The 27,611-nt window shown below is 32.2% G+C and overlaps 2 protein-coding genes across 2 annotated transcripts; both read right to left on the bottom strand.

The window, feature by feature from the left end:
- Positions 1-30: 30 nt before the first annotated feature.
- On the bottom strand, positions 31-15,689 carry LOC123206422 (pentatricopeptide repeat-containing protein At4g33170-like). Its single transcript, XM_044623612.1, has 7 exons — positions 15,363-15,689; positions 13,706-14,570; positions 12,644-13,094; positions 12,468-12,538; positions 11,395-11,519; positions 10,389-10,677; positions 31-3,344 (listed from the first exon to the last, which is right to left on the bottom strand). Exons 2-7 carry the CDS (start codon positions 14,477-14,479, stop codon positions 309-311), a joined length of 4,746 nt encoding a protein of 1,581 aa, XP_044479547.1. The 5' UTR covers positions 14,480-14,570; positions 15,363-15,689; the 3' UTR covers positions 31-308.
- A 9,005-nt stretch (positions 15,690-24,694) lies between these two features.
- Positions 24,695-25,394, bottom strand: LOC123206412 (copper transporter 5.1-like). Its single transcript, XM_044623600.1, has one exon. It carries the CDS (start codon positions 25,277-25,279, stop codon positions 24,854-24,856), a length of 426 nt encoding a protein of 141 aa, XP_044479535.1. The 5' UTR covers positions 25,280-25,394; the 3' UTR covers positions 24,695-24,853.
- Between the last annotated feature and the right edge of the window lie 2,217 nt (positions 25,395-27,611).

The following is a 27,611-nucleotide window of genomic DNA, read 5'->3' as shown; positions in this document are numbered from 1 at the left end:
ATTAACATAACATGACATATAAAACCAGGCTCAAAAAATTGAAAAACTAGAATAATGAAGAGTCTCATCATTTTTGTCGACAACATTATCATAAATTGCTAATAAAAATAGTTGAGAGAGATTCTGATTCTCAACTCAAGCAAACGAGGGTGGTCCTCCCTGAATTCTTGACTCACCCAACTCTCACCAACACTGATCTAAAGCTCTATTTTCTTGCATCTATAAATACCTAACATAGAAACAACTAAGCAAAACTTTTAGAATCTATGGTTATTATACTGAAAATCTAACAAAAATCTATTCCAGCGTTACCAATAATCACCACAAGAGCAGATTCCATCCTTGAAATGATGGAAGCGGTTTGCATCTCTCAATACAATTTCTCGTTCTGAAACTTTTGATATGTATTTTATTGCATTATGGCAATCTCCACAAACTCGAAGGTTTTTTATTACTCGAATGGTGGTTGAGGGAGGAGTGCTTATGAGTCCAAAAGCTATAGCTAATTTCTCGCTGTGATAATACAGAGCGCGCTCTTTTTCCTCTTCTTCCACATCAAGAAGCACAAAGTCCATATCAGGGAGATATCCTTCTTCTTTAATTCTTTTCATCAAAACCTCCACCTTGTCGTATATCAAATCACCTTGCAGATGGGACCTATCATCCACCACAAACAAATGAATCTGATTCTTGACATCGATCCAACTAAAACCAGGATCCTTTTTAACATTCTTCCTCTTCATAGTTCTGCGAGCACGAGTAACATCATTCCATTGGTTGGCAGCAGCGTACATATTGGACAGAAGAACATAAGCTGCTGAATCAGATGGTTCCAAGGCCAGTAGCTTCTCTGCCACCCGTTTCCCAGTTTCTGTGTCCCCCTTGACCCTGCAAGCACCAAGCAAGGCTCTGTACATCGATGCAGAAGCTTCAAATGGCATTGAGATAATAAGTTCCTCTGCCTCTTGAGTGCGCCCTGCACGCCCAAGAGCATCAACCAGACAAGAGTAATGCTCAATCTCGGGTTCAATACCATACTTGTGATGCATTGAATGGAAATGTTCATAAGCTTCAGAAACCAAACCAGAATGACTACAAGCAGAAAGGACTCCAATAAAGGTTACTCTATCAGGCTCAAAACCATTAGCCTTCATGACTTTAAAAAGTTTAAGGGCTTCTTCACCATTTCCATGTTGAGCTAAACCCACCAACATGGCATTCCACAAGGCAATATTCCTCACATTCATTTGTTTAAACAATTGATATGCATCTTCTATGTTCCCACACTTAGCATACATGTCAACAAGAGAAGTCCCTACATAAGTATCTAAAGCACAATCCAACTTGATCACATTTGCATGAATTTGTTTTCCTTGTTCTAATGCTGTCAGACAGGAGCTGGCTTTAACAAGGGTAGCAAACGTATATTCATCAGGTAGGACCCCAGAAAGCCTCATCTGATGGTATATAGAAAGAGCATGCTCTTCATCTCCATTTTCAACACAACCAAATATCATAGTTGTCCAGGCAACATCATCAGGTGTAGGGATATCATTGAACACTAAGCGGGCGTCAACCATGTCTCCACATTTGACATACATATCTAGAATACCGCTGCTGACACATAAATCTGAGTCAAACCCAGACTTTGTCACATAAGCATGAATTTGCTTCCCTTGCCGTAACCCCAACAAGCAACCAGAAGCTTTCACTGCAGTTGCTAATGTTATCTGATCTGGTCTCTCCCCACTTGCATGCATCAGAGAAAAGAGTTTCAATGCTTTGTGACTATCATTACTCAATATATACCCAAACATCATTGCATTCCAAGTTGCCAAATCAAATTCATCTTTTCTTTCAAATACTTTTTCTGCCTCCATCATTTTTCCAACTCTGGAATAAACGTCAGTAAGAGCAGTTGATACAAAAGTGTCATTGACATTACCAGTTTTTATCACATGGACATGAATTTGTTCATTGAGATGAAAGCCTTCTGCCAGTGAGGAACATGCCCTCAGAACGCTTGCCAAAGTGAAATGATCTGGTATCAAGCCACTACGTAATAGATCTTTAAAGAGATTAACTGATTCCTTTTCCAAGCCTCTCTGGGCATAGCTTGATATCATTGAGTTCCAAGAAATTAAATCCAATTCATTCATATCAGAGAACACTTTTTGAGAAAGCAAGATGTAGCCCAATTTTGAATACAAGTTGATAAGACTATTTCCAACTGATACTGCTGAACTAAAACCTGATTTAAAAACCATACTATGGATTTGTTGTCCCAAATCAAAATTATTATTGCTGGTAACTGCTGCCAAAGCAACTGAAAATGTAACACTATCAAACTCTACATTTGATCTAATCATATTTACAAAGCACTCAAAAGCACCAAAATTATCACCAACTCGGAGGTGTTCAGTCAACCTCTTATTCCATAAAACCACATTTGAAATATCATCATACAGAAACAATTTTATTGCATTAGCCTGAACTTGCTCCTTGTATTTCCTGACTATATCAGAACTAATATCAGAAATCCCACTCAGCACACACCTCACGCTCACGTCATCAGGACGCAGCCCGCTTCGATGAAAATCCGAGAAGTGATAAAGAGCTTCTTCTGTAAAACCCAATTCTATATAGGCTTTCAACATTACATTCCATAAAACAACGTCTCTTTCTGGCATACCCTCAAACAATACCCTGGCCTCCCTAATTCTACTAAACTTTGAGTAAATATTCACAAGAGCCCCCGAAATAAACACATCCCATTCCAAGCCAATCTTCACCGCATACCCATGAACCGCCTCACAAGCCCAAACATATCCGGAAAACAAACTTAACTTCAACACAGGAGCCAGAGTCAGTCGACTTGTCAACACAACACACTCACGTAAAGTACGAAAAAGACGAAAACCCTCTTTCAAGTTCTCAATGTCATGTTCCCCGGATTGAGCATAAGCAGCTAGAATTGAATTCCAACTGACGAGGTCTCGGTCGGGCATAATATCAAACAGGCGACGGGCATACAAAAGTAAACCGCACTTGGTGTACATTGTAATGAGATTGTTGGTTAAAAAACGATCTGGGTCCTGGAAAGAATTCAATATACGGGCGTGAATGGACTTGCCAAGGGCCAAGTTGGAGGTGGAGATTGCTTGGCGAAGAAGAGAGAACCATTGAGAGGAAGAGGAGGAAGATGAAAGATGGTGTTTTTGCAGAGAGAAAAGATGAAGAAAGAGATTCTGGTTCGAAGTACTTGGAGAGGAGAAGAAAATGGTGCCGGTTTTGGGTTGAAATCGGAAGTACATTTCTTGGGTTTTGCATTGTTTGGTTTCCCTCTCAAGTTTTTAAAATTCCGGTACGATCCATCTGGTAGAACCGGTTTAAGTTAACCGCCACTCATGGTGTCATTTCATTTTCGTATTTGCAAGAGATCCATTGTCAAATAAAAACACCAAGTCACCAACCCGTTGAAAGGGATGATCATTATCGTCGACACTTGGTTTATATTTACAGAAATTGATTAAAATGGTTGCATCATCTCTTCTTTGTCATAGCCCAACTATCCCACTACAAAACATTTGTTGCACTTCGCGGCAACTCTAGTAAAGTCGGTCTTCACCTCCGAACATTAGTAAAAACCAGTCAAAAGCTTTCAATAAACTCAAAGGAGGGGAGGTAACTTAAAACCCTAGATAGAACAAATATGAATTATTTGTGTATTAAATATGTTATTTTGAATTTTTAGATCTAAAATGTATTAAACGTGTATTTTATATATTTTTATATTAAATATATATTTTTATTGTTTTTATGAATTTTTTAAAATACAAAAATATTTCTTGTATTTTTAATTAATTACTATAATATTATAATTATATAAAACCAAAAACCTAATTTTTTATTATCTAAATTTCTAACCTCTTTTAGAAATTTTGTATGATAATTGAATTTTAATTATATATTATATTATATTAAATGTAATAATTAATTAGATACTTTATATTAAAATCATTAATCAAAAAATTTATAAAAAATGTTAAAATTATAACTGATATTATCGTATTTTCATAATTAATGTCATAAATTTTAGTTTTTTAATATTATTAATAAAATAATAATTTTATTCTTAAATCTAATAAAAAAATTTAATAAAAATTAATTTACAAATGAAATTTTAAGATTTTTAAATTTTATAGGTACATATGGTTATAGTATTAAAGCTGGGGAGTAATAGGCTTTTTGGCTAAATACTACGTAGCCACCCATGTGCCTAAAAAAGCTACTTCACAATGATGCGTTTCCCTTCCCAATATTCAGCTGCCCAGTTGGCTTCTCAAGATGAAAAAGACTTCTCCACAACCACGCATGGTTGTCCCATTCGAAATCCTAATCACTCCTCCAAGCGGATTGTCACACATACCCTGTTGTCAATTCCTTTCTTTTTTTTTTTTTAATTGATAATTTTAGTTTGGCCGAAGGAGTGTTTCTCACCCAAAGTATCATCTAATCTGAAGCTTTTAACTTTTTAACATTGAAAATTTTATTTATCTATTTATGAACGATTAAAATTAATGGAACTATAATCCCTTATGGTACGTTTGGTTAAATGTTTTTAAGATTACCTTAGTAATTTATCTTTTATTCCCTTGTTTGGTTTGTCAGTAATAGAAGATTACAGTAATCTTCTATTACCAATGCTGACGTGGCAGGTAATATATGTGGTAATCTGATTACCACTTTCACCTTAAGTATTTAAAGATTACTGGGGTAATCTTGAGTTTATTATAGAAAAATTATTATTTATTAATTTTTTGAGATAAAAATAAATTTATTTTTAATTAATATGACAAATAATATAAAAAATATTTAAAAATAATTATATTTAAGGGCATTTAAGTAAAATATTTTACTAGTAATCTTTTATTACCTTTAACCAAACACAATAATTATTTATACCTATCAAATTTTATCAAACATAGTAATCATTTATACCCAGTAATCTTCTAAGTAATCTATTTTCAAGATAATCTTTCTATTTTAGTAATCAAACATTACCCAAACCAAACGCCCTCTTAAAATATTATCTTTTTCCCTGCCCCCCAAACTTTAAAAACTAAAATTTTTCTTCAATCTAAGTTTTAAAAAATAATAGTTCTCCCCTAGGATTTAGTTTCTAGATCTCTAGTGTCATCCCCGATGCCATTGCTGACAGTCTTTCTCTCCCGAAGTTTTTTTTCTCTCGATGGTCTTTGTCCACTCAATTGAATGCCCAATCGACATCCAATGAAGGTTGGGAGGCGAAGAGCTTCTTCTTCCCAACGAAGCTCTTCGTCTCTCATCATCTCTAAAGCTTCGTTAGATGTCGATCGAATATCCAACTGAGTGGAGAGAGTCCACCGAAAAGAGAGGAAGCTTCGGGAGGCAGAGGCTATCGACAATGGTATCGAAGATCTAGAAACTAAACCCTAAGGGGGAATTGTTATTTTTTAAAATTTGGGTTAGAGAAAAACTTTTAGACTTTAAAGTTTAGGGGAGGAAAAGTATATTATATTTTAGTTTATTTTTAATATTACAGATAAAATGATGATTTTGCCCTAGAACTATTAATTTTAACCAATCATGGGTAAGTATTTAGGATTTTTAAAGCTAAATGGGGAACTTGGGAAAACAACATACTATAATTTGTTGAAATGGGGAGGGGAATAAGTCCTTTGGCCTTTTAGTTTTAAAGATGGTAATTAACCTTATATGCATTTCATTGAAATATTCATATGATTTTAAGCTATAATTTGTGTATAAATAGAAAAAACTTATGGTATGATTAATTTGGACAAGCTAGGCATTATAAGACTACAATATAAATTTTTATAACTTCAGGTAATTTGTAACACATATATATTCCCCACCCCCGGTAATTTGTAACACATATATATAAAATGTGGAATATGTCAAATCATAGCAAATTTATGTATTTTGACAAATCTTGTTATAATAAATTCAATGTTGCTAACTACAAGAATTTTTCATTTTTAAAGTAATATTTATAGTCAGATACAGTGGTTATCTATAAATGATAATATGATGAGATACGTTAATAAGAATAAAAAAATGTTGATAATTAAACAATAAACTATATACGAAAAATTAGTTGAGACTTTGAACTCTCATTTGGGAATCAATTCACAGTGGAAGCATATCCACATTTCAATAAATGATTAAAACTTAAGCAACAAATTACCTTACAAAATTCAAGATGATCATGATGTTCGATGTCTTATAACGTTAGCTAGAATAATAAAACAAGTGACATTTTTTTATGTGATGATAAGTCATAAAGAAAAGAAGCCAAAATTTCAAAAAGAGCGTTCTAAGAAATTACACACAAATGGACCTTCCATTTCAATGGAAGACAATCATTATTCTTCTATAGTTGATAGGGAAATGGAACAACCATAATATGCCCTGGAAGAGGGTAAAAGGTGTAATGTGAATGTTGATATTGATGATGAAAATCTAACGGATGTTCATGATATAGTGTTGTTGTTGACCGTTGAGGAATGGGTTCATAGGCGAAATGATAAAATTATGACTTGAGGTGCTCGCAACCAAGAAGGCAGAGATGGATGATAATGGAAGATCCTGAGTATGATAAAACAATTCATATTGAAAAAAGTCCACATATAATGGGCATGGAACAGAGTGTGAGAGTTAAGTCTAATGGAAGACGTGAAATTCTAGTTTGTTATGGTGCTACTCAAGTATATGTCCATGTCATTGTTCCTAACTCAATGCACTGAGTTTTGTTACCTTTTATAGATCTTCCTTATAAGGGTATTGGTGATGGTCTTACACAACGCAATATGAATTTTAAAATATATGATATTTTTACAATAAGGGTGTGTTATAAGATGCTTTTCAAAGGCATGACACACATGTCGTAAACATACACACACACTTTTACATCATCTCTAAGTCATTGCCCCAACATGAGAAGTGGCGTCCAAAAATATTGTCTAGTTTGACATCCCAAAAGGTAAATCTCATAAGTGTCATCATTTGAAGTAGAGTCATATCAACTATAAAATGTTGCACATAGATCAGTGGTATCATGTATGACTAATTTAGACTACATTAGGTTGAGATCTCTTTATCTTCATCATATTTGTATAAGGGCTAACTTGATATAATCTTCAAAAGACGACCGTCCAATGTCTGTGAACGACTACTTAGCAATAGATTGTCATTACCAACCATGGTTGAGATGACCCCAAGCTACTATAGGTCATATTAAGAAAGGATATCAATAATAATATCAATATCATTATCTCTCATTAAAATAATAGTTAAGTCATTATATTCAAGTATACCACACAATCGAACATAAACAAAATGAAAATTCAGTAAAAGGCATGTTTTGTTTACCCCTGTGATAGACATATCATGTCAAGGAGTCACCAATCGTTGATGCATATCCCATAATGATGACTTAAATGTAGCCATATGGCTAGTCAAACAACTCCTAAATTGTCGCTATGAGGTTGTATACTATATGCTTATGATTAGCGAGCATCTCTTGAAACTAACCAATATAAAATTCAAACACCAGATCGATGGTTAGATTAGAGAAAGGGCAAGTCAAAGCTTGAGCTAGGGGAAAGTTGCAACAGATGGGCAAGTGGGTGTGACATGCATGGGATATTTCAACTCACATATTGGGACATCATCGTGTGTTGTGTCCTCAGTACTAAATGTTAGGCACTATCCTCAACAACGATCGAGTTGTATCAATGTCTTCATAGCCTAAAAAGTCTATCACAGGTCAACATCATTTTGTTTCCCTTTCTCGTCAAAAGCAAAATCGTATTTGTTACATCATGATAAATTCAATACACTAATAGTTAAAAATACTTTGATAGAAAAATATCAATTACAAAGATAGAAATTGTTAAGATATATGACCTCTGCATCAAAAATATTAGGCACGTCCTTCAAACTTAGGGTGTTTTTGTCCTCTATTTCAATATATAGGGACTCTCTGAAACTTCAAACTCTTAACACAATCCCCTAGATTTTGTAGGGTTTTATAAATTTATATTTATAATATGAAATTTGATGTTCATCATTAGTCAAATATAATGAAAATGAAACCTTTACAAATAACAAAAATTGCTTATCTAGAATGCTACAGGGAAACCCATTAATGTATTATTAAGCGTTAAAGGGATCTCTACAAAAAGTGGATATCAACTAGCAACGTCCTCATACTTCTTCCACACCATAACACCCCATGGGCAATGACTAAAAATAGCCAAATCATTCATTAATATTAGAAGATAGTCTGAAACTACATCTTATTATTTGCTCCTTTAAGTCCATGGTGAAGAAAAAAAGAACTACAAGCTTGACAACATCCTCGTTGTTGTCCCCTTAAGTTGTTGCCTCAAAAACTAAATGAAATTCCTATAACTAACTAAACTACATCCGAGAAAATATCTTGACTCCAATTGGTTCACCCATTAGACCAACACATATGACTATATATCAGTCTAGTAACTTAACCTCAATCCGACCACTAAGTCAAACTCCAAAGGGATAAAATAGATGTCCACTCCATTTATTCAAGATTGAAACTCTAGTGATAGGTCTTCATGATTAACATGCCAAAAAAGAACCGAATGGAGGAGCACAACACTTAAACTATGCTCTTCCATATCAATAAATAATCCAAAGCATGACCCTTGAAAAAATTGCCTTTGACTTTGACTAAAATTTCGCCTAGGTTTTCCTACTGTGTTCTTATGTCTCTTACGGTTAATTGCACTCTGAAATGTTACACTTTATGAAATTTATATTATCCTTCCTTGAAATTAATCGGATATATGTATCTTCTAACTTTGTGTTCTTCCAAAGTTGATCTTTGAAATAAATAAAAAAAAAAAACAAAATTCATATATTAGTATATGGGAAATAAATAGTTAAAATAAAAAATATATATAATTTAACATACATTATAAAAATTAATTAAAAATACAAAATATGTAGAATATCAATTTACCCTCAGTGAAAAATTACATTTTACTTGTATTAGATGTGACATGGCAAATGTCCTTTGTCCCCTGGTAGAAACCACACTTGTTCCTTTTGTCCGTGCATGATCTCCTTGGTTTTTAATACTGAACGAAAGGAAAATCTTCGAACTTTTTTCACCAAATTCTTCCTTTCACTCAACGAATGAAATCATAAATTAACTACAAACAATTTTCCATTTATCAAACAATCGATTTCAATATAAGAAGCCTTACTTTTCTAAACAAAATTTGAAAATTTAATTTGAACTTCCTATTTTCTTGGTATAATAACCATATATAATTCTTGGAGTTATGTAGACGGTATAGTTATAGTATTTGAATTAATTTCCATAATACTGAAATACCATGTAAAATTTATTATTATCAAATTACTATTTTGTTTACATCTCCATGTTCTATAAAATTAAAATAAGATTATTTACATTATAATAAGATTAAAACAATCCTTCTGCTAAACAAACACAGCAACCATAATCTATTCAACACAATGTGCCATTACTTCTTTGTTTTGGTGTCCTATTTATTTCATTCGGTTGAGAACTGTCATTACTGGAAACACCCATGACAACAGTCCTTGCAAGAATCAAACATGTCCTAATCATAATGTTGTTTTTTTTTTTTTTTTTCTAATAAAATGCCCGCTTAAACTGAACTGTTTTTTCATGTTTAAACTAACCACACCAAATAAATAAAATCCCGAATTCAGTTATCAACCCCATAATCAATAGATCAAGTCAATCAATAATATAATTTCGATGCACCGACTGAAAAACTTAAACTCAAACTCTCATCCTCGAGCGACCCTTTAGGGCCTAATCATAAGTTTCTGCAATTATCAGTCATTGGAAGAGTAAAGATTCTGCAACTATCAGCCATTGCCAGAGTAGAGATTCAATGCTTGATGAATTGTGCTATCATGTAATTCAATTCTATCAGTTACATCAGAACAAGAAGAAAAAAAGGAGAGTAAAACTAAGGTACAGGATTAACAAAATTTAAAAAAATGGGCGCATAGAGGCTTGATGCTACCAAAATGTAATGCTGCTGTCAACGGGCTAAACCTTAATGATACACTTCATTTGTTTTTGACCTTTCTCTTTCCCTAATTTCTCAACCTTTTTTTCTTCACTCTTTTCCATTTTTTTCTTTTTCCTTTTTTTCACACGTCTGACTACTTTCTTCCACTTTTTCCCATGTACAGATACAAGAATGATTGTGAAGACTATGACTTCATGGATTTTGATGGTTGTCAAAAACTCCTATACCTCACACTGTCATGTCCTTGGCTCAATATATCACAACTCGAAGCAGCCCTGGCTGTGGTTCACTGTAGTCAAGGCCCTCTTCTTCAAGCAAGTAGCGCTGCACAGCAATTGGAAGTCTTACTGGAGTTCGAGAACCCTTGGTGTGGTGCCCTGTTCCAACACATATATAAACCTGCAATCGTTGCTCTGTTGCCCGGGCTGTGCTTCTGAGAACGCTCAGCTCATGCTTCAGTACATGAATAGCTTCACTTACATGCAGTCCATGCAGGTCTATCATCCGATCCTGTCCTCTTCCCTGCATCTCAACTGGGTTCCTGAAAATCACCCATAAAACACAGTGAGAGAATAGATCCAACAATTGGATTGCCCAGTTGAAAACAAAACGCCTACAAAAATATCATTCACAATTGACACCATAGTTTTCACTCTCAGACATCTGTGGTGGCAAATAGGCTAACATCATCATTTCATTATAATGCTGTTTATGTCTCAGCCTAACTTTTTCCCTTTAAAAGCATAGAAAAGGTACCAGGGCGAAAGACAGATCTCATCCTTGTAGGCAAAGGCATACAAGCAATGTTATTTATTATATATTTATTCAATACAAAATACAATGAGAAGCTAGTCAGTGAATGGCAAGTGTCCTCTCCCAACCCTCTGAAAAGAACAAATATATTTGCAGAAAATATTCCAACGTGACCGTATGCCTGGCAGTTCAACTTGTTACAACAAAGATAAAAACACGGGAAAGAGTGTTTTGGGTATAAGGAGTTACATATTAATTACATTAAAAAAGTTTCAGCATCAGAATTAAGGTTTTAAAATGCTTCAAAGATGAAGAAATGCCGAAAGAAAAGTGAAGGAAAGAATGGAAGAGCTGATAATTCAGCAAATAAACTTCTTCTCATTCCCTTCAAAGACAAGGGAATACAAGAAGGGAAATCATGAGAAAAGGGGAAAACTAATCACCAGTCATACATGTCAGCTTGTCATGATCATGATTAAGTAAAACCCGCAAAAAAGTTACATACCTCTGATGGTAAATTGACTCTTGAGCTCTTTCATGAGCTGCCTTCATTTGCATATTATGCAGATGCCCTTTCACACTCAATTCCTTCGCTAAAGCCTTATTTCCAATAAGATAGGCTTGACGTGCCTGTAAAGTATAAAACCATTATGTGCTATAATATGGCACAATAGAAAAAAGTATTTCAACCAGGATGAAACAGACCATGGCAGTTCATTCCTATAACTTGCTATTTAACCTTTACTGTGATGACAGGGCCACGGCATGTTGGTCCCCTAAGAAATCAATAAGCTCTAGCAGTGATGCTTAAAGAGGGAGTATTGAGGAAATTGTCATTTCATAATTATAACTTTGGCATTTACAGATCACTCTTTTCTTCTCATAAAGTCCAGCTCAGCATTCCTTCAAAAAAATAAGTGATACAGATAAACAATTCCAGGTTTCTACGTCAAAACCTATTTAACTATATAAACTGAAACAATAATTAGCTTTTCATTCAATTTGTTTCAATGAGAATAGCTATCCACTATGAATATATTTACTTCAACCATTGTTAAGCATGTTAACTAATCATTGTGGAAACATGAATATCATCACTAAAAGGAAATAATGGTTTGTATAATCAGCTCCAAGGCAACTGCACAGCAACCTACCAGCCAGAAAGTATAAGAAATATGATGCACGGAATAATCCTAAGAAAATCAGAAAATACTGAAATTGAATTAAATTAAAGGTCCCTGAAAAATAACTGATAAAACTATAAATAGAAGGGGAAAGAAAGGGAAGAGAGCTGCGTGACTAAAAGAAAAACACAGTTTTCCTTTAAATGGGAATTGTTTGACACCAATTGTGGCAAACCAACAAAATCAGGTTCCCACCATATCATTATTCAGCAAAGCTAGTAACAATCTGATATACAAGTGACAATTTACTGGTTAATTAGAGACTTAACATCATCTCCTTCAGCATTTTACTAATGCACCTTGTATATGCCAGATTGTAGTTTCCATTTTACTGAAAGGGAGAGAAAAGTAAGAGGATTTCAAACTGCCAGACAATGCAATACACAGAACAAACCTGATCAAAATATGCATTACGTAGGCGAGCATGATCACGAGCTTCTTCCCGCAGCTCAGAATACATATTTGCTGCCATCTCAACAAAGTTAAAAGCAAATATACATGCAGAAAGCATTTACCCCATAATTAAAAAGGTGTTTAATGCAATTAATATTGTTGACTGAGGAATATTACCCACTGCCTCTCCAGTTTCAAGCCAAACAGGAGCTGTCCGAGCTGATCCACGATTCTGTAACCTATCAGCATAAAGTCCCCTCCCATGACTTCCACTGTAAGCACTAGCTAAAACATTAGAAGTTCTACTTGACCCGATAGTGGTATCAGAAGAACCATTTCTATCATATTTCCATACACCAGAATCCTGAGAAGCCAATTTTCTGACAGCAGAAGCAAAATCTACTGCACCTCTTGATGGAATAGAAGAGCTGGTCTTGAACATCAGCAAATTCTCCTTGTCAGAAGAACGATACAGATTTCCACTTTGCTGAAGATCATCTCCGGAATATTTTCCAGGGCCACTCTGACTCTCTGGCACCGTAAGTGCAGGAAAGTCCATCACACTGAGATTAGGAGCTGACAAGGTCTTTGAGCTTAAATTCTGATTGAAACCACCGTCGACTTGGAGCTACATTTGAAAAGAAGACATAGAATGAAAACTTACCTACATAGAGAGGATATACGGAAGAGCAAACACAACTAATCATGTATTAAACTATATCTTTAGTTGTTTTAAAACATAGGACACAACTCAACAAGTAAAAATAGTTGCACTGCTAAAAGTATCCATTAAAAGCAGGCCCTCCCCTACAAGGCCAGGATATCTATGGTTTCTATATATAAGAGTGTTTTTACCATTATTTACCATAAAAATTCTATAAGCCAAGCCATAAAAGCATAAAATAGATTGCTCTAAATACTTAGACACCCAACTATCCTTCAGCACATGTAAGGAATGGATTTCCTTTCTCATCCAGCAAAAAGGTTGTGAGCTTCTGCTCTTACGAAATATTTCTAACCTGGTTCCAAGGAATCACATATATAAAATCAACATCACATTTTTGTGATTAGTTTAAAATAAATAATATGGAAAACAACCAAATAATAGTAAATTCAAACAGTGAACAATCAAATGTGATTGTGAACCGACAGATGCTACTTCGTAACATCTTCACACATCTGAGAAATGGGAGCACCTCAAACTTGTCCAATGGCAGATTAATTAGAAGTTGACTATACCTCAAGCTGCGTGAGCATCTCAATTGTCAGGTTCAGGTCACCCCCATTGGCAAAATAAACTTCAGCAAGGCTTTCAGCAGCAAATCCAGGAAATTGTGATGCCAAAAACTCCACCGGATTAATCTCAGTATCATCTATTATTCCATGCTCACTTGATATGTCATCCAAGAACCCATGGGTAAGATTCCCATTGTAAGGATGTCCCTCCCTATGCTGATCACCGCCCAAAATTTGCTTGTCCCACGGCTTAGGCGGCAGTTGCAAAAAACTGGCTGCAGTAGAATCCTCGCCATAGCTTGAAGCAGAAAATCTCATCTTGTCTGCAAAGCTATTCCCATTCAGATGTGGAGATAATTCCCGTTGCTCAGTCAGCAAATAACCACTTCCGGTAGAAGGAGGAAACCTTGTCCCATCAATGTTGTCATGTAACGACAAGTCAGCCAAAGAAAGACCCCCAAGTCCAGGAGAGTCATCTTCATTCATGACCTTAAAGTCTGGTGTAATATCATCAGGGAGCTGTCGACACCAATACTGGTGAGCCTCTTCATCAGAATTATTTGAAACAGATGACTCTGATTGATCAAGTACAGCTTTTCCTACAGAACCAGAAGTAGTAAACCTTGCAGTTGCATCTGCTGCACTGGAACTTCCAAATGATGGTGATCTGAGTGCAAAGGGTATGAACTCTGCTGCATTCGGATTTAAAACGGTTGCCTTGTTTGGATTGTTTAACTTAGTATCACTAATCTGAGTCCCTCTCTTGGACAAGCTCATTCTTGACTAAAATAGCAACAAAAAGGAATCTACATGCATAAAAGAAAGTGCCCCAAAACAACCTTGAATTAAAGAAGACTTCACCCGAAACCTGCAAAACAGTTAATTTTTTCAGTAATTAAAATTAGTCACAAATGAAGTGCCCTTACTTCCAGACACACAAACATGCATAAGCTCTAGTCTTTTCCTCAAACAGACTTAACAACCTTATCTCCAGTGACACAAATATTGAAACTGACGAACCTCAACACAAGTCTTTATAGAAACTATCACTAGAAAACAACTTCTAAAAAAAATGAAAAAACATAAAAGCAACACCATTCTATCTTCAATATATATTATCAGTAACCGACTCAAACAACAGGATTAATAAACAACTGAATTTAACTGTAAAGCTAATAATTTCCTAGTTTTTCAATTGTTAAAAATATGAGCATATTAAGAATTAAAATCAAAACTACGTTCTCAATAAATAAAACTCATAAAATTAACCTAACTGCCCAACCAATTACACGGGGAAAGCTTGAAGACGGTAAGGCTCAAAAACCCTAAAATTCACATGTGGCTAAGATTTCTATCTGAAAAAAATAAAGTCAATTTCACTCGATTTTTGAAATATGCCAAAATAAAGTTTCAAAACACAGTTACATACCAAGCTCATTAAATAAAATCCTACAAAAATTTCAAAAACCAAAATTGACCAAACAAAACTTTACCGCAATCAGACCCAATAATAACCACATAAAATAATTATAAAAAATAATTCAAAGAACCAAACCTTACTTAATCCACAAAGATCTAAATCAATTCAATTAAAAATAAATCAAAATCAAAATCAAAGATCTGTACACGATAACTGAAGCAAGCTCGTTTATGCGTATACCTTTACGAACCAAATCAAATGGATCCATAGTAGCCCGTAGCGACGAGTGACGAGTCGACGATGGATCGAAAGAAAGGATAAGCAAAGTGATGTGATAAGGACAAAGGAAAGAAATAATTACAGAGAGTTGAAATGTTATCGGGATTAGAGCTGGTGGGTTGAGTAAGTTAAAATTAAAAAAAATAATAAAAAAAATTTCTGGGTAAAGAAAAGAAAAAAGAAATGAAAGTTGAGCAGAGAAGAAGGCAACAGATTACTCCCACCACAAAATAAAATACAACCCTTGGCCGCAAGATTTGACCTTTCTCTCTTTCTCTTTCTATCTCTAATTTTGTACAGATTTTTTAGTCATGGTAATGGTAGGTTGAGCTCATGATTTTTAATTAATTCACCAAAGACCCTCTCTTCTTATATTTCTTAAACCAGATTACCGAATATAAAATTATTAATATATCCAAGAAAAATTTATAAATAATTATTATATTTAATCAATAATAATAAATAATGTTTTAGAATTTGATTGAATATCAATTCAATAGAGAAGGTAATTTGGTTTAATCGGTGATTATAGTTAATCCAATTAAGTGTTTAAAATTAATATTAAAAAATTTATATAATTTATAATTGAATATATACTTTGATTAATACTAAAATAAACTTAATTTGATGATATATATATATAAATGAGATAAATAAAGTTTTGACTTAAGGTTTTCGTAATGAATTTTTGAAAAAATCAATTTTTTATATTGATTAAGTCAAACCTAGTTTTATATATAATCCAATTGATTTGGTTAGTGGTTAATAGTTCAACTAATCAGACCAATTGATTCAATCCAGTTTTAAAAATTATGATAATAAAATAACATTGAGATTTAATATTTACTAAAATGTCTTCTTATATTAAATTAAATCAACGGTGTGGAGATAGGGAAAAAAAAAACCAAAGCAATTCAAAGATAAATGGATCGAAGGAGATATGATGAGGGAACTATAGTAAATCAAAAGTCAAGATGAATGAAAAAATATAGCATATCTGCGGTGGTGGCTAAGGCTACTTCCCCATTCTCAATCGATAATATAGGAGCACCACCTTGATAGGAAGTTGGTCAATCTTGATCCATCTCATCTCGATCTTGTATTGACAGTGTTTAGATAGATTTAACAACATTAGTCAATCAAGCGAGGTAGATTTTGCTTTGGTCAATCTTGATTTTGTCCTATCTCGATCAAAAGTGTTTTTGGTTGTTAATGGTGGCTTGTGGTGGAAGGGTGGTAGTCTTGTGGGCATTGGTAATGTCTCAGTGGTGGTGGGTGGTGGTTGTCGGTGGTGTGATCAAGTGGCTAGTAATTTTAATTGAGTATAATGACATTTTAGTTCTACAACGTATATGAGCATGGATAAAATAGTCACATTAGACTCTTAGGTTTAATTATTATTTTAATTGAATTGGGGGTATTTACATCTTAAAAAATTAATAAATAAAGGTAAAATTATAACAAAATTAAAATTATTTTAGTAATTTTTTAATATCTAAAATAAATGTGATAATCATATTACTCATATATTATCTATCATGTCACTTTGGCAATAAAAAGTGATCAAAATATGTTATTAATTGACAAATCAAATAAAATAATACCAGTAATTAACTTTTCAATTGGGTTGAGCAAGTCCAAAGCTCAATTGTTTGATATGAAAAAATCAATTTTGCGCTAAAGAAAGTTTAAGTCTCACAAGGGCTAGACAAAAAAATTTGTTCATTAAATCTGTTTACACTCAAGGCTAAACAAAGATCGTTCAAGCTTAAGGTTCGATAAGACTTGAAAAGTCTTTGTAGAGAGAGGTGTATTTGTCTGATTTTCAAACCCATAAGAGATTATTGGAGTGTTTTTTCAAGTTTTTAAAGTCATAGGAACAAACCAAAATATGTTTAAAGTTTGGAAGTTTGATGCCTGGATGAGTAGGCTTGAAGCTTAGACTCAAAATTTTTTATAAACTTAAGCTTGAAGAAATTAGAACTAATTTAAATTGTTTTAATAATAAAAGAAAAAATTATCAAAGTAATAAACCTATGAAAAAGCTATAGAAAATCAAATCAACATGCACATTTATTTGTTTGAAGAGATTATTTTTTTTAATTTTTTGCAATATCTTGATTATGGCTGGATTCGAGCCGAGCCGAGCTCGGCTCGCAGCTAGCTCGGTTTTTTAATGGCCGGCTCGAGTTCGGCTCGAGCTTGACTCAAGCTAAACTCGGCTCCGTTCGGCTCGGCTCGTTTATGGCTCGGTTCGGCTTGTTTTTCATATCAAAACGACACCGTTTTGTATATATATATGGATCAAAACGACGTTATTTTGTATAAAAAAATTTAAAAAAAATTACCGAGCCAACCCGAGCCAGCTCGAGCTGGCTCGGCTCGAATCCAGCCCTAATCTTGATGATTGATAATTTTCATATTAAGAATAAAAACAATGATCCAAAGGAATATGAGACTTAGGATATATACCCAATTCTAATTTATCAATTGTTGGTACATGATGAGGACAAAGAATTCTGTCCAATGAATCATATATTTGTGTGTATATTCATTTTAAATATATAAATAAATATATATTTATGTATATTATTATGTAATTAAGTGATTTAAATTAACGATAAAATAATATCCAATCATATAATGATATATATAAATATGTATTTTTTTATATATTCAAAATGTGTATCAATATAGTTAAATTGTTAATTTATAACCCTAACATCCTTCATCCTTAACAATCGTTTTTTTTCTATCTCACAATTTCATATCTAAAATCTCACAAAATATAAAAAATAAATAAAAAAAGAAGTATTGTTAAATTTTGTATTAAGATCCAAATGTACTCTTTTTGTTTCCTGAAGTTGATGGGTTGTTGTATCTTATGAAGAAAGTGACAATATTTTTGAATTTTCGTGAGTTCGATGCAATTTAAGAGTTTTCCTAAAAGTTTAGTGTATTACACTAAACCTCATAAAGGGTTGAAATTTTCACCAACCTACTCAAGGGTGTATCAACAAAATCCGGAAGTCGAAGGAAATGTTAGCCCTTTTAGAGGTTGAGCATGTTAAACTTTAGCATAAAATCTTTAGAATTTTATAAGTTTTGCATATTTTGAGGGTTAATTACAAGATTTAAAAGCTAGTGGGGCTTTAAAAGATTTTGAGAATAAATATAAGATTTAGAACATTTAGGGTATATAAAATTTTACATATTTAGCATATTTTATTTGCTAATAGTGTGAAATCTCATGAATTTTATAAGTTTTGTGTATTCAATGGGCTAATTATAAGATTCTAAATTTATAGGGGTTTTAGTGATTTTAAAGGGTAAATATAAAATTTTGAAAGCTTTGGGGGTATTTGAAAGTTTACATGTTTAGCATATTTTAGGCAAATGACTATTTCCCATTTGAGGTTTCATGAAATGAAAATTTTGTACATTTTTGGTTTAAAAAAGTTATTTTCTCACCTATTTATTAAATTTGTTAAAAAAATATTAATTTTTTCAATAAAATTGTTGAAAAATAAAATACCCTAAAGCTAAATAACACTTTGCCTCTAAAATTTTATTAAATAATTTTTGTACCCATAATTTATATTAATTTCAATTAAACATTATAAAAAAATTTATTATTACAAATATAGACAAAAGTGTTAATAAAGTATAATAATATGTTTAAACAATAACCTATTATTGTTTAAAGTGGTAGGGATTTTAATAAAGAAATTAGGAAATTTTTGGAAATTTGAAAAAAAAATTAACGGATGTTTTTGAAATTTTTAAAATTTCAAAATTTTTATTAATAATTTAAAAATGATAATTACATCTAAACAAATCAAACAAAATGCAATAAATTATGAACCATTGAAGCTACAAGCATTTTAAAAATATGTAGGGGTAAATATAATAGTTTTTGAAACAAAATATATGAAATTATCTATTTGTCCATAATAAATTAAAAATATATATATGTACACCCTTGTGATATTGTTCTTAGCTTATATAGTCAGATATGTTATTGTTTTTTACCAACCTTTTACATTTGCTAAAGATGAATGATGAAATTTTAGAATAGATGACATAAAATAGTATTCAACCGACATTCAGAAGAATTTTTAGGCTATACTTAGGTCTGACATTTTTAGAAATTATGCACTGATCAAATTAAAAATTTTGGTAGAATTATTTGATTTTAATGATGTTATTTTTATTACTTTTGATTTATGGATTTCTTTTAATAAAGACTTAGAATACCTTTGCACAACTGTCTATTAGATTAATTATAATTGGTAGTTGTACAAAAAAGTTATTGCATTTAGGTCATTAGAATATTCTCATTTTAGTGTTACAATTCATTAAACATTATTAGATAATTTTAATAAATGTAAAATTAATAACTCTATTTTTACAATTACAATAAATAATGCTAAAAATAATAATAAAGTAGTTGAACTGATAATGAATCATTTAAATTTATTATTTGCATAAAATTATTTTATATTAAATACATATGTCATATCATGAATTTAATAAGTCAAGATAGTTTGAGTTTAGCGAAAAATCGAATAGGAAGAATTAGACATGTCATTATCCCTATCACACATATAAACATACCATGAAATGTATAAACAAATAGGTTAAGACAAAAAAATAAAAATAAAAATTGATGTTATAACTAGATGGAATTCAACATATGGTTGAATGAATGTAAAAAATATGAAATAATTATAACACAAATTTTCGATATACAACCAAAAGATTTCGAGAACACAATTTTTCGAATGAATATGATTGAGACATGTCTAATGCTCTAATGAACATGTTAAGACCTCTAAAAATGACCACTTATCAATGTTCAGGTGTGTATTATCCCAACATTTATTTAATATTATGCTTTATGGTAGATTTTTTTTCTAAACCTATGGTAGAAATTAACGATGTTCTTACAAAATATAAGTATTATAATGTTTTTTAGGATATTACAAGACAAATGGAGAAAACATTTAAAAAATATTAGAAAGAAACACCTTTACTATTTGTTGATGTCGTTGTTCTAGACCTTCAGGCAAAATTATTGGGAGCACAAATTTATTATAAACTATAAGTGAAAATTTGTTAGAATGTTTATCTTATAAAATATAACATATTCATGATTTTTTACCTAAGATGTACAATATTTATGAAAATAAATATAAAAGGACATCACATACTTCTGAACCAAAGATAAGTTCAAATGGTTCATCTAAATGAAAGTCATGTTTATGGTCTGTATTGCATAAAAATAAACAATAGGTAAGTTAAAGTTTAATAATAGTGAGTTTTATAATTATATTAATATTGATTATTTTCTAAAAATTATTAATCAGTAAGGTGACTCATTCGATATTCTAGCATGGTTAAAAATAATATGAGGTCATTTATTTTATACTTTCTGTCATGAGACACAATCTACTAAATCTATTAATATCTCTAGTGTCAACTGTACTATCAAAACTAGGGATGACAATGGGGAGGGGCGGGGAGGGGATCTCAATCCCCGTCTTTGTCCCTGTAAGGGATATCAATCCTCGTCCCCACTACGAGGATGAAAATGATTCCTCGTCCTCTCCCCGCAAAGAAAAATCTTCTCCCCATCCCCGCAGGGAAAAATCCCCTCCCCGTACTCGCAAAAAAAATATATTCTTTTTACCTTGTAAATACAATATAAATATATTAAATAACAAAATTAAGGAAAATTAAAATTAATCTACTATTTCAAATATCATAAATATAATATATTAACTCCTTTAATATACACAACAAAAATCTAAATAAATTTGAAAAACATAAATAATTTAAAACTATAAAAATATATTAGTATTTTAAATAAATATATTAATATAAAGGGACGGAGATAGGGTCGGGGAGGGGAAGGGACACATGTATCCCCATCCCCGGCCCGTCTCTGATTGTGGAGATTTTTTTCATCCCTGTTCCGGTTCTTTTCTCCATTTTTATTAGGAAATCCCCTTCCTGTTAGGGTTGGAGAGAGTCAAAATTCCTAAAATCAGACCCAAATTATCATCCCTACATGTCGACCCGTTACATGGCATGTCCTGCCACAGTATAAGTCGTGTCGCAGGCCTTCATTCGCTGGTAGGCCGATTAGGCCCACAAAGCTTGCATTGTAGCAACTTTGACACAGTCTAACCTGCTAGCACAGCAGGGCATGTGAAGGGCAGCTTATTGACACGTCAAGTTAAATATATTAATTTGATTTTAGTTTGCAATTTTATATGAAAAAATTTTATTTTTAAACTTTGTATGTTAAGTCATAGGAGTACAAGATGAAATTTTAAATTATTTTTTAAATATATTTACATGCGTAGCCCACCACAAGGTTTGATGGTCGACATGACATGACACGACCCCTATATAAATAGGACTGTGCTGTGGACCTTAGCTATTTTGCAAGCCAGCCTTGCCCGCAAAACCTACAAGCATGGTCGGTTACGTCAAAGCCGGTTTGGTGTAGCCCAACATGCACAGCGCTGCTTTTGTCATTCTCTTAGGATCTTGATCTAACTGGCATATAATGAGTGACGATATCAGGCTCTAATAATCGCCCTTGCCAACGGCCAAGTGACTAACGAAACAGAACTTGCAACCTTTCTTGGCAAAAGTTTTGACACCAGTCAGGCCGTTAACGAATCTTTACAACGAGAACAATGTAGGGCCAAAAGACTTATTTCCCTCTAATATTTATTTAGTGCCCACTAAACTCTTTTCACGTAAATTTTAAAAATTTAAATACTTATCTATCTATTAAATTTTATTATTATTGTCAAAAATAAAAACGTTATTTAAAAATTTTATTTGAAGAAAATAATTATCCTTTTTTTTCACTTTAATTTTAAAAACTAACAATTTTCTTCTATTTTAATTTTAAAAAATTACTTTTTCACCTTCACTAACTAGGATTTCCATATTTTAGGGTTAATAGCCACCACTATTAAAGTTCAAAATATTGTACTTACATCCTTAAAAAACTCTCTCTTTCTGATGACTGTTCTTCTCAGAGATTTACTTTAATGTGTTGTTAACCTCACCACCAATACCTTTTTCTCCCTCATCAATGGTTTTTTGGTGCAAAAACCACCCAAAATACGGATCTATGTGTTAATTGACATGCATATGGTCAGTTTGTGCGCACGAAGTCCAACCAATTTGTGTGTTAGCCAACACATAGATCTATGCGACGACTAATGCACAGATCTATGCGATAGATGCACAAATTTGTGTGAACCATTTTGGTTACATTCGGAGTGATTTTCAAGTCAAAAAACCACCAAAGAGGGAGAAAGGGTGCTGGTGGTGGGGTTAATGATGTGTCGAAAAGAATAGTTATTGAAAAAAGAGGAAAAATTTTTTATGGTATAAGTGCAATATCTTGAATTTTGAGAGGAAGCGGTTGTTAACACTAAAATATGGAAACCCTAAAGGATAGGGGTGAAAAAGTAACTTTTTAAATCTAAGTTAAGAAAAAATTGTTAGTTTTCAAAACTAATGTGGGAAAGAGGGGATAAATTTTTATTTTTTAAAATAAAATTTCTAAATGACATTTTTACCTCTGACAGTAACAATAAAATTTAACAGACAAATAGATATTTAAGTTTTCAAAACTTAACAGATAAGAGTTTAACAAAACCTTGGTTGGGAATAAGTCTTTTGGCCACGATGTATCAATGTCACATTCATGAATTTTTCAAGAGTTAACACATCAAATACTCACCACCCAATGCCATCAAGCTAGTTGAAATCTTAACCTTCCAAATGGAGTTAAGTTGTGCACTATAGAAGTTTTACCATTGTCATCGCATTCCCATAACTAGGAGGAATTGTTATACAATCGAAAGCCTTACTCGAAATTGACCCTCAAAGACCACTCCAACAAATAACAATTAACAAATAGTAACTTGACACTAAAGAGTAGTTTTCTATGATTACAAAATTAGTTTCCTAAAATTCAACAACCACTAATGAAATACACTTATTTTGCGTACCGTTCCATAAACCACTATTGCTTCATTACTCGTAATTACTATGTTTGCTCAAGATTGATCCGTTGCTATTTATACAACTCAAATTTAACCCCTCACTATTGATATAACCAGTGAGTTATGGATAGACAGAAAAACAATCTTATAGTAAGACATAAACTCTTTTAAAAATTTGTAACCAAACTATGTATAAACTCTGTCAGTGACATCTTTTCACTTTCCAATTTACCAATGGCCAAAGGACTATTTTCCACCCAAAGTATCATTTTATCTTAAGTTCTCACCTCTTAATTTTGAAAATCTCATTTACCCACCTATAGATAGTTATAGTTAACAGAACCTTAATTCTTTAAAATTTTATTTCTTTTTCCACCCACCCTAAACCTTACAAACTAATTATTTTTCCTATAGACCAAGTTTTAAAAAATGACATTTTCCCCTTAAGGATTTAGTTTTCAAACTCCGATGCAATTATCGTGTTCTCTCCATCCCCAAAACTTTCTCTCCCTCTAGTGATCTCTCTCCTCTTAGCTAGATGCTCGATTCGCATCGAATAAAATCGGGGAGACAAAGAGCTTCAGGAAGACAAAGTTGTTTGTCTTTCCAGACGAGATCTTTGTCAGTCGATGTTCCAGAGAAGGGGAGAGAGACAACAGAAACATGGTAATATGTCAGGGAATCTTTATCACTGATGATGAGGGATTGAAAATTAAACTCTAGAGAAGGAACTTTTATTTTTTAAAACTTAACCTTGGGAACAAACTTTTAATTTTTAGTGTTTTGAGGAGAAAAACGAGATTAAATTTTAATTTATTTTTAATAATATAAATAAAATGACGATTTTATCTGTAAAACTAACAAATTTAACTTTTTATAAATAAGTATTTGAGATTTTTATAGTTTAAAGGGGATGTTTTGGATGGGAATAAGTCCTTGCCATTACCAATCAAAACATCATATGGTAAGACCGGTGGTTAGCTCATGACTCCTTGATTAGATCAAAATGGTCCCAACAACCAGTCCCTGTAAGACAAGTGGTTAGCTCATGACTCCTTGATTAGATTAAAATGGTCCCAACAACCAGTCTCCGTAAGCCGAAAGGTTCAGTTGACCGCCTTACACGCTACGCAACATAAATTCTACTCAGCCACCATCGCTTTAACTTCATCTTCTTCAATTAATCATCCTTCCCTTAGAAATCTCACCACATTAATTAGTTGTTTGTGCCAAACAAGAAACAAAAACAAAATCTAAAACCCAAATTAAGATTTCAAATTTTGATTTCCTTGTGACAATCACACTTTAGCAACGATATACAGATCAAAGAAAACACAGAATTCACAATTACGACAAATTCAATTAACCAGTAATCAAGCAAACAACAATACAAATTAAAAGACCCAATTGAAACTAAGCACAAGCACAAGGATTATCAACAGCTACACCAACGTCCTCAGTCTCCCCACTCCCAAAAACGAGGTATCCAACCGTAAGCCCCGCCACGATGGCCAAGAACACACCTCCATTAAACGACATCACCGCCAGCATCAAAAGATATCCCAACCCGGAGTTGACCCCAAACAGCACTGTCCCGGTAATCCTCCCCACCGATAACTTTCCAGAGATCTTCTTCTGGAGCAGCGGCACCTCCATATCTGCAGGTTTCTTCGCCCCGATCTGGGTGACGCGCCTCCGTTTGTCCTCCAGGTACTGATAAAAACCGGAGACGACAAAGCAGGCCAAAAGGGTCAAACCGTAACTCAGCCACGAATCGGTTTGCCATGAGTCGAATAGGAGGGTGACGCTGCGCCCCCAGTAGAAAGTCATGTGCATCATCTTCGCTCTGTTAGAGAGAGAGAGAGAGAGAGTTAGTTTCAGGAGAAGTAGCTGAGAGTTCGATAAAATTAAGATGCTTGATCTAGAGCCGGTACAACTTTTTGTCGCTTCTGTTTGATGTAGTACAGTGTACTATTTATGACATGCATTTGTTTTTTGGTTTTTTAGGACAGTGCCCTTTCATTTTCAAGTTATCTTAGTTACGGTTTCAGGGTCCTGGTTTGTACAACAGTTGGTTTAAAATCTATATCTTATATGGCATAAAGGACTATATTTCATATAAGTTTATGTATATTTTTAAAGTCATATTTATAAAATTAAAAAAAACTAAAAATCTAATCTATTTATTTAAAATCTTAGTTAGTATTAAAGATAAAATTGTTAGTTAACAAAAAAATTTAAAAAACAAAGTTTTATTATCTTTTTCTTTTCAGTTTAAAAATTTCATAATTCTCTCTATTCAAAGTTTGAAAAATTAATATTTCTCTTTTAAGGTTTGCAAATCGTCATCGGAGATGATGAACTTCGTTGTCTCCTATCGTATCGGCTCTCCTTCTCGATGTAACTCTCCTTACTAGTCATATCTTAACCATCGATGAAACATATTTCTTCTGACAAAGATAATTGTCGAAGGTCTCAAATGACTACGTCGTCTTCGTCTAGAACGAAGACATTTTAACGAAGATGATTTCATCTTTGTCAAAGGAAATAAGTTTCGTCGGTGGTTGGAATATGATTGATAAGAAAATTTAAGCCAAAAGAGAGAGCTAACGCAGTCAGAGACAACCGTCTCTTATAATGGTTTGCAAACCTAGGGGAAAATGTTGATTTTTCAAACTTTAAATGAGAGAAAATTATAAGATTTTTAAACTGAAAGGGGCAAATATAATAAAACTTTAGTTTTTAAAAATTTTTATTAATCAACAATTTTACCTTTAACTCTAACTGAAATTTTAAATGGATAGATGTGACTTTTAGCTTTTCAAACTTTACTAATATGACTTTAAAAACATATTTAAACTTGGATGAGAAAGAGTCGTTTGACCATCTTATAGTAACAAATTACAGTAAAATATCTCAAAAAAATAAAAAAATAATTTTATTATTATTAAGATTTATACTTACAACACTTTTTATCCATAATTAGTATAAATAATATTATTTTATTTAAAATTAAGTGTAAATAATATTTTTTTTCTCTTCAAAATTAAAATTTCTTAATAAAATAATAATATTAAAAAATAAAATTATTATTTTATTTATATTGTTTTATTTTTCAAAATTATCATATTACCTTAAATTAATTAAAATTAAAGATAATCTTTTAAAAATTAAAGTTATAAAAGAAACTATTTATTTCTTTTTCTTCTCACTTTTACTCATTTTTCATCTTTTTCTATAGGTAAGGGGGTTTTTGTTGTATAATCGTATATTAAGAGGTAAACACAAATTTTGAAAATATTAAGTATCTTTATGAAAATTGTTTATTCATAATTTGAAAAAATTTTGGGAGTCTTTTAAACATTTTTGAAATATTGTTTGACCCTTAATAGATTCAAAAATGACATTACGCCCCTAAAGAATTTAATAGAATGCAACAAAACTTTTTAAGAAGTAAATTTTTACACTTAAAATGTTTGAGTATGATAGCAAGTTGTTGTTTTTATTTTCAAAATTAATAAATAGTAAAATTATTTTTTTACTTTTACACCCTAATAATTATTGTTTTTTTAACTATATAATTAAGTATTATTTTATCTTTATTTCAAAAATTAAAACGATCTAATCATATAATGACAATTATTATTGATATTTAAATTAATATTTATTATCAATATATATAGTTTTACTGTTTTATGATTTTATTAGGGTTTTATTATGAAATTTAAAAGTTATGTCCAAACCTAGGTTTCATTATCAGTACGTATAGTTTTATTATATAGTTTTTTTTTTTTTAAAAAAAACTCATTCAATTTTCATGGAGTAAGAAGTCTTATGATAAATTATAAATTAATTAAAACATATGAGGATATTATTAATTTAAAAGAAATTATAATAAGTGACTTTAAGATGGACGTTTAAGTTGCTTCATCAATGTTTAGACTAATAATTATGAGTTAATGTTATTTTGACTGAAATGGGTATGTAATCATTGAAGGCATTTTGGTCGGTATATCCTCTTATGCAGCCTTGTTGTAATTGGAATATTGGAAATGGCCATTACGTGGGCTTTTGGGATGACCATTGTTGGCGAGCTAATATCGGCCCTCTCGTTTCTTTGTGCACATCTCAGATTTCACACACACTAGGAAGTGCTAAAGTTTGTGATATG

Source organism: Mangifera indica, unplaced genomic scaffold, assembly GCF_011075055.1.
Source record: "Mangifera indica cultivar Alphonso unplaced genomic scaffold, CATAS_Mindica_2.1 Un_0035, whole genome shotgun sequence".
NCBI lineage: Eukaryota > Viridiplantae > Streptophyta > Magnoliopsida > Sapindales > Anacardiaceae > Mangifera > Mangifera indica.
The sequence above is the reverse complement of the archived record's forward strand: the minus strand, read 5'-3'. Positions and strand labels throughout refer to the sequence as shown.

Coding starts and splice junctions, on each gene's coding strand:
- LOC123206412 (XM_044623600.1), bottom strand. CDS start 25,279: ATGATGCACATGACTTTCTACTGGGGGCGCAGCGTCACCCTCCTATTC.
- LOC123206422 (XM_044623612.1), bottom strand. CDS start 14,479: ATGAGCTTGTCCAAGAGAGGGACTCAGATTAGTGATACTAAGTTAAAC. Junction 11,520..12,467: donor GTAATGCATATTTTGATCAG/GTTTGTTCTGTG, acceptor TATACTTTACAG/GCACGTCAAGCCTATCTTAT. Junction 3,345..10,388: donor TGCTTCGAGTTGTGATATAT/TGAGCCAAGGAC, acceptor TAAAAACTTGAG/AGGGAAACCAAACAATGCAA.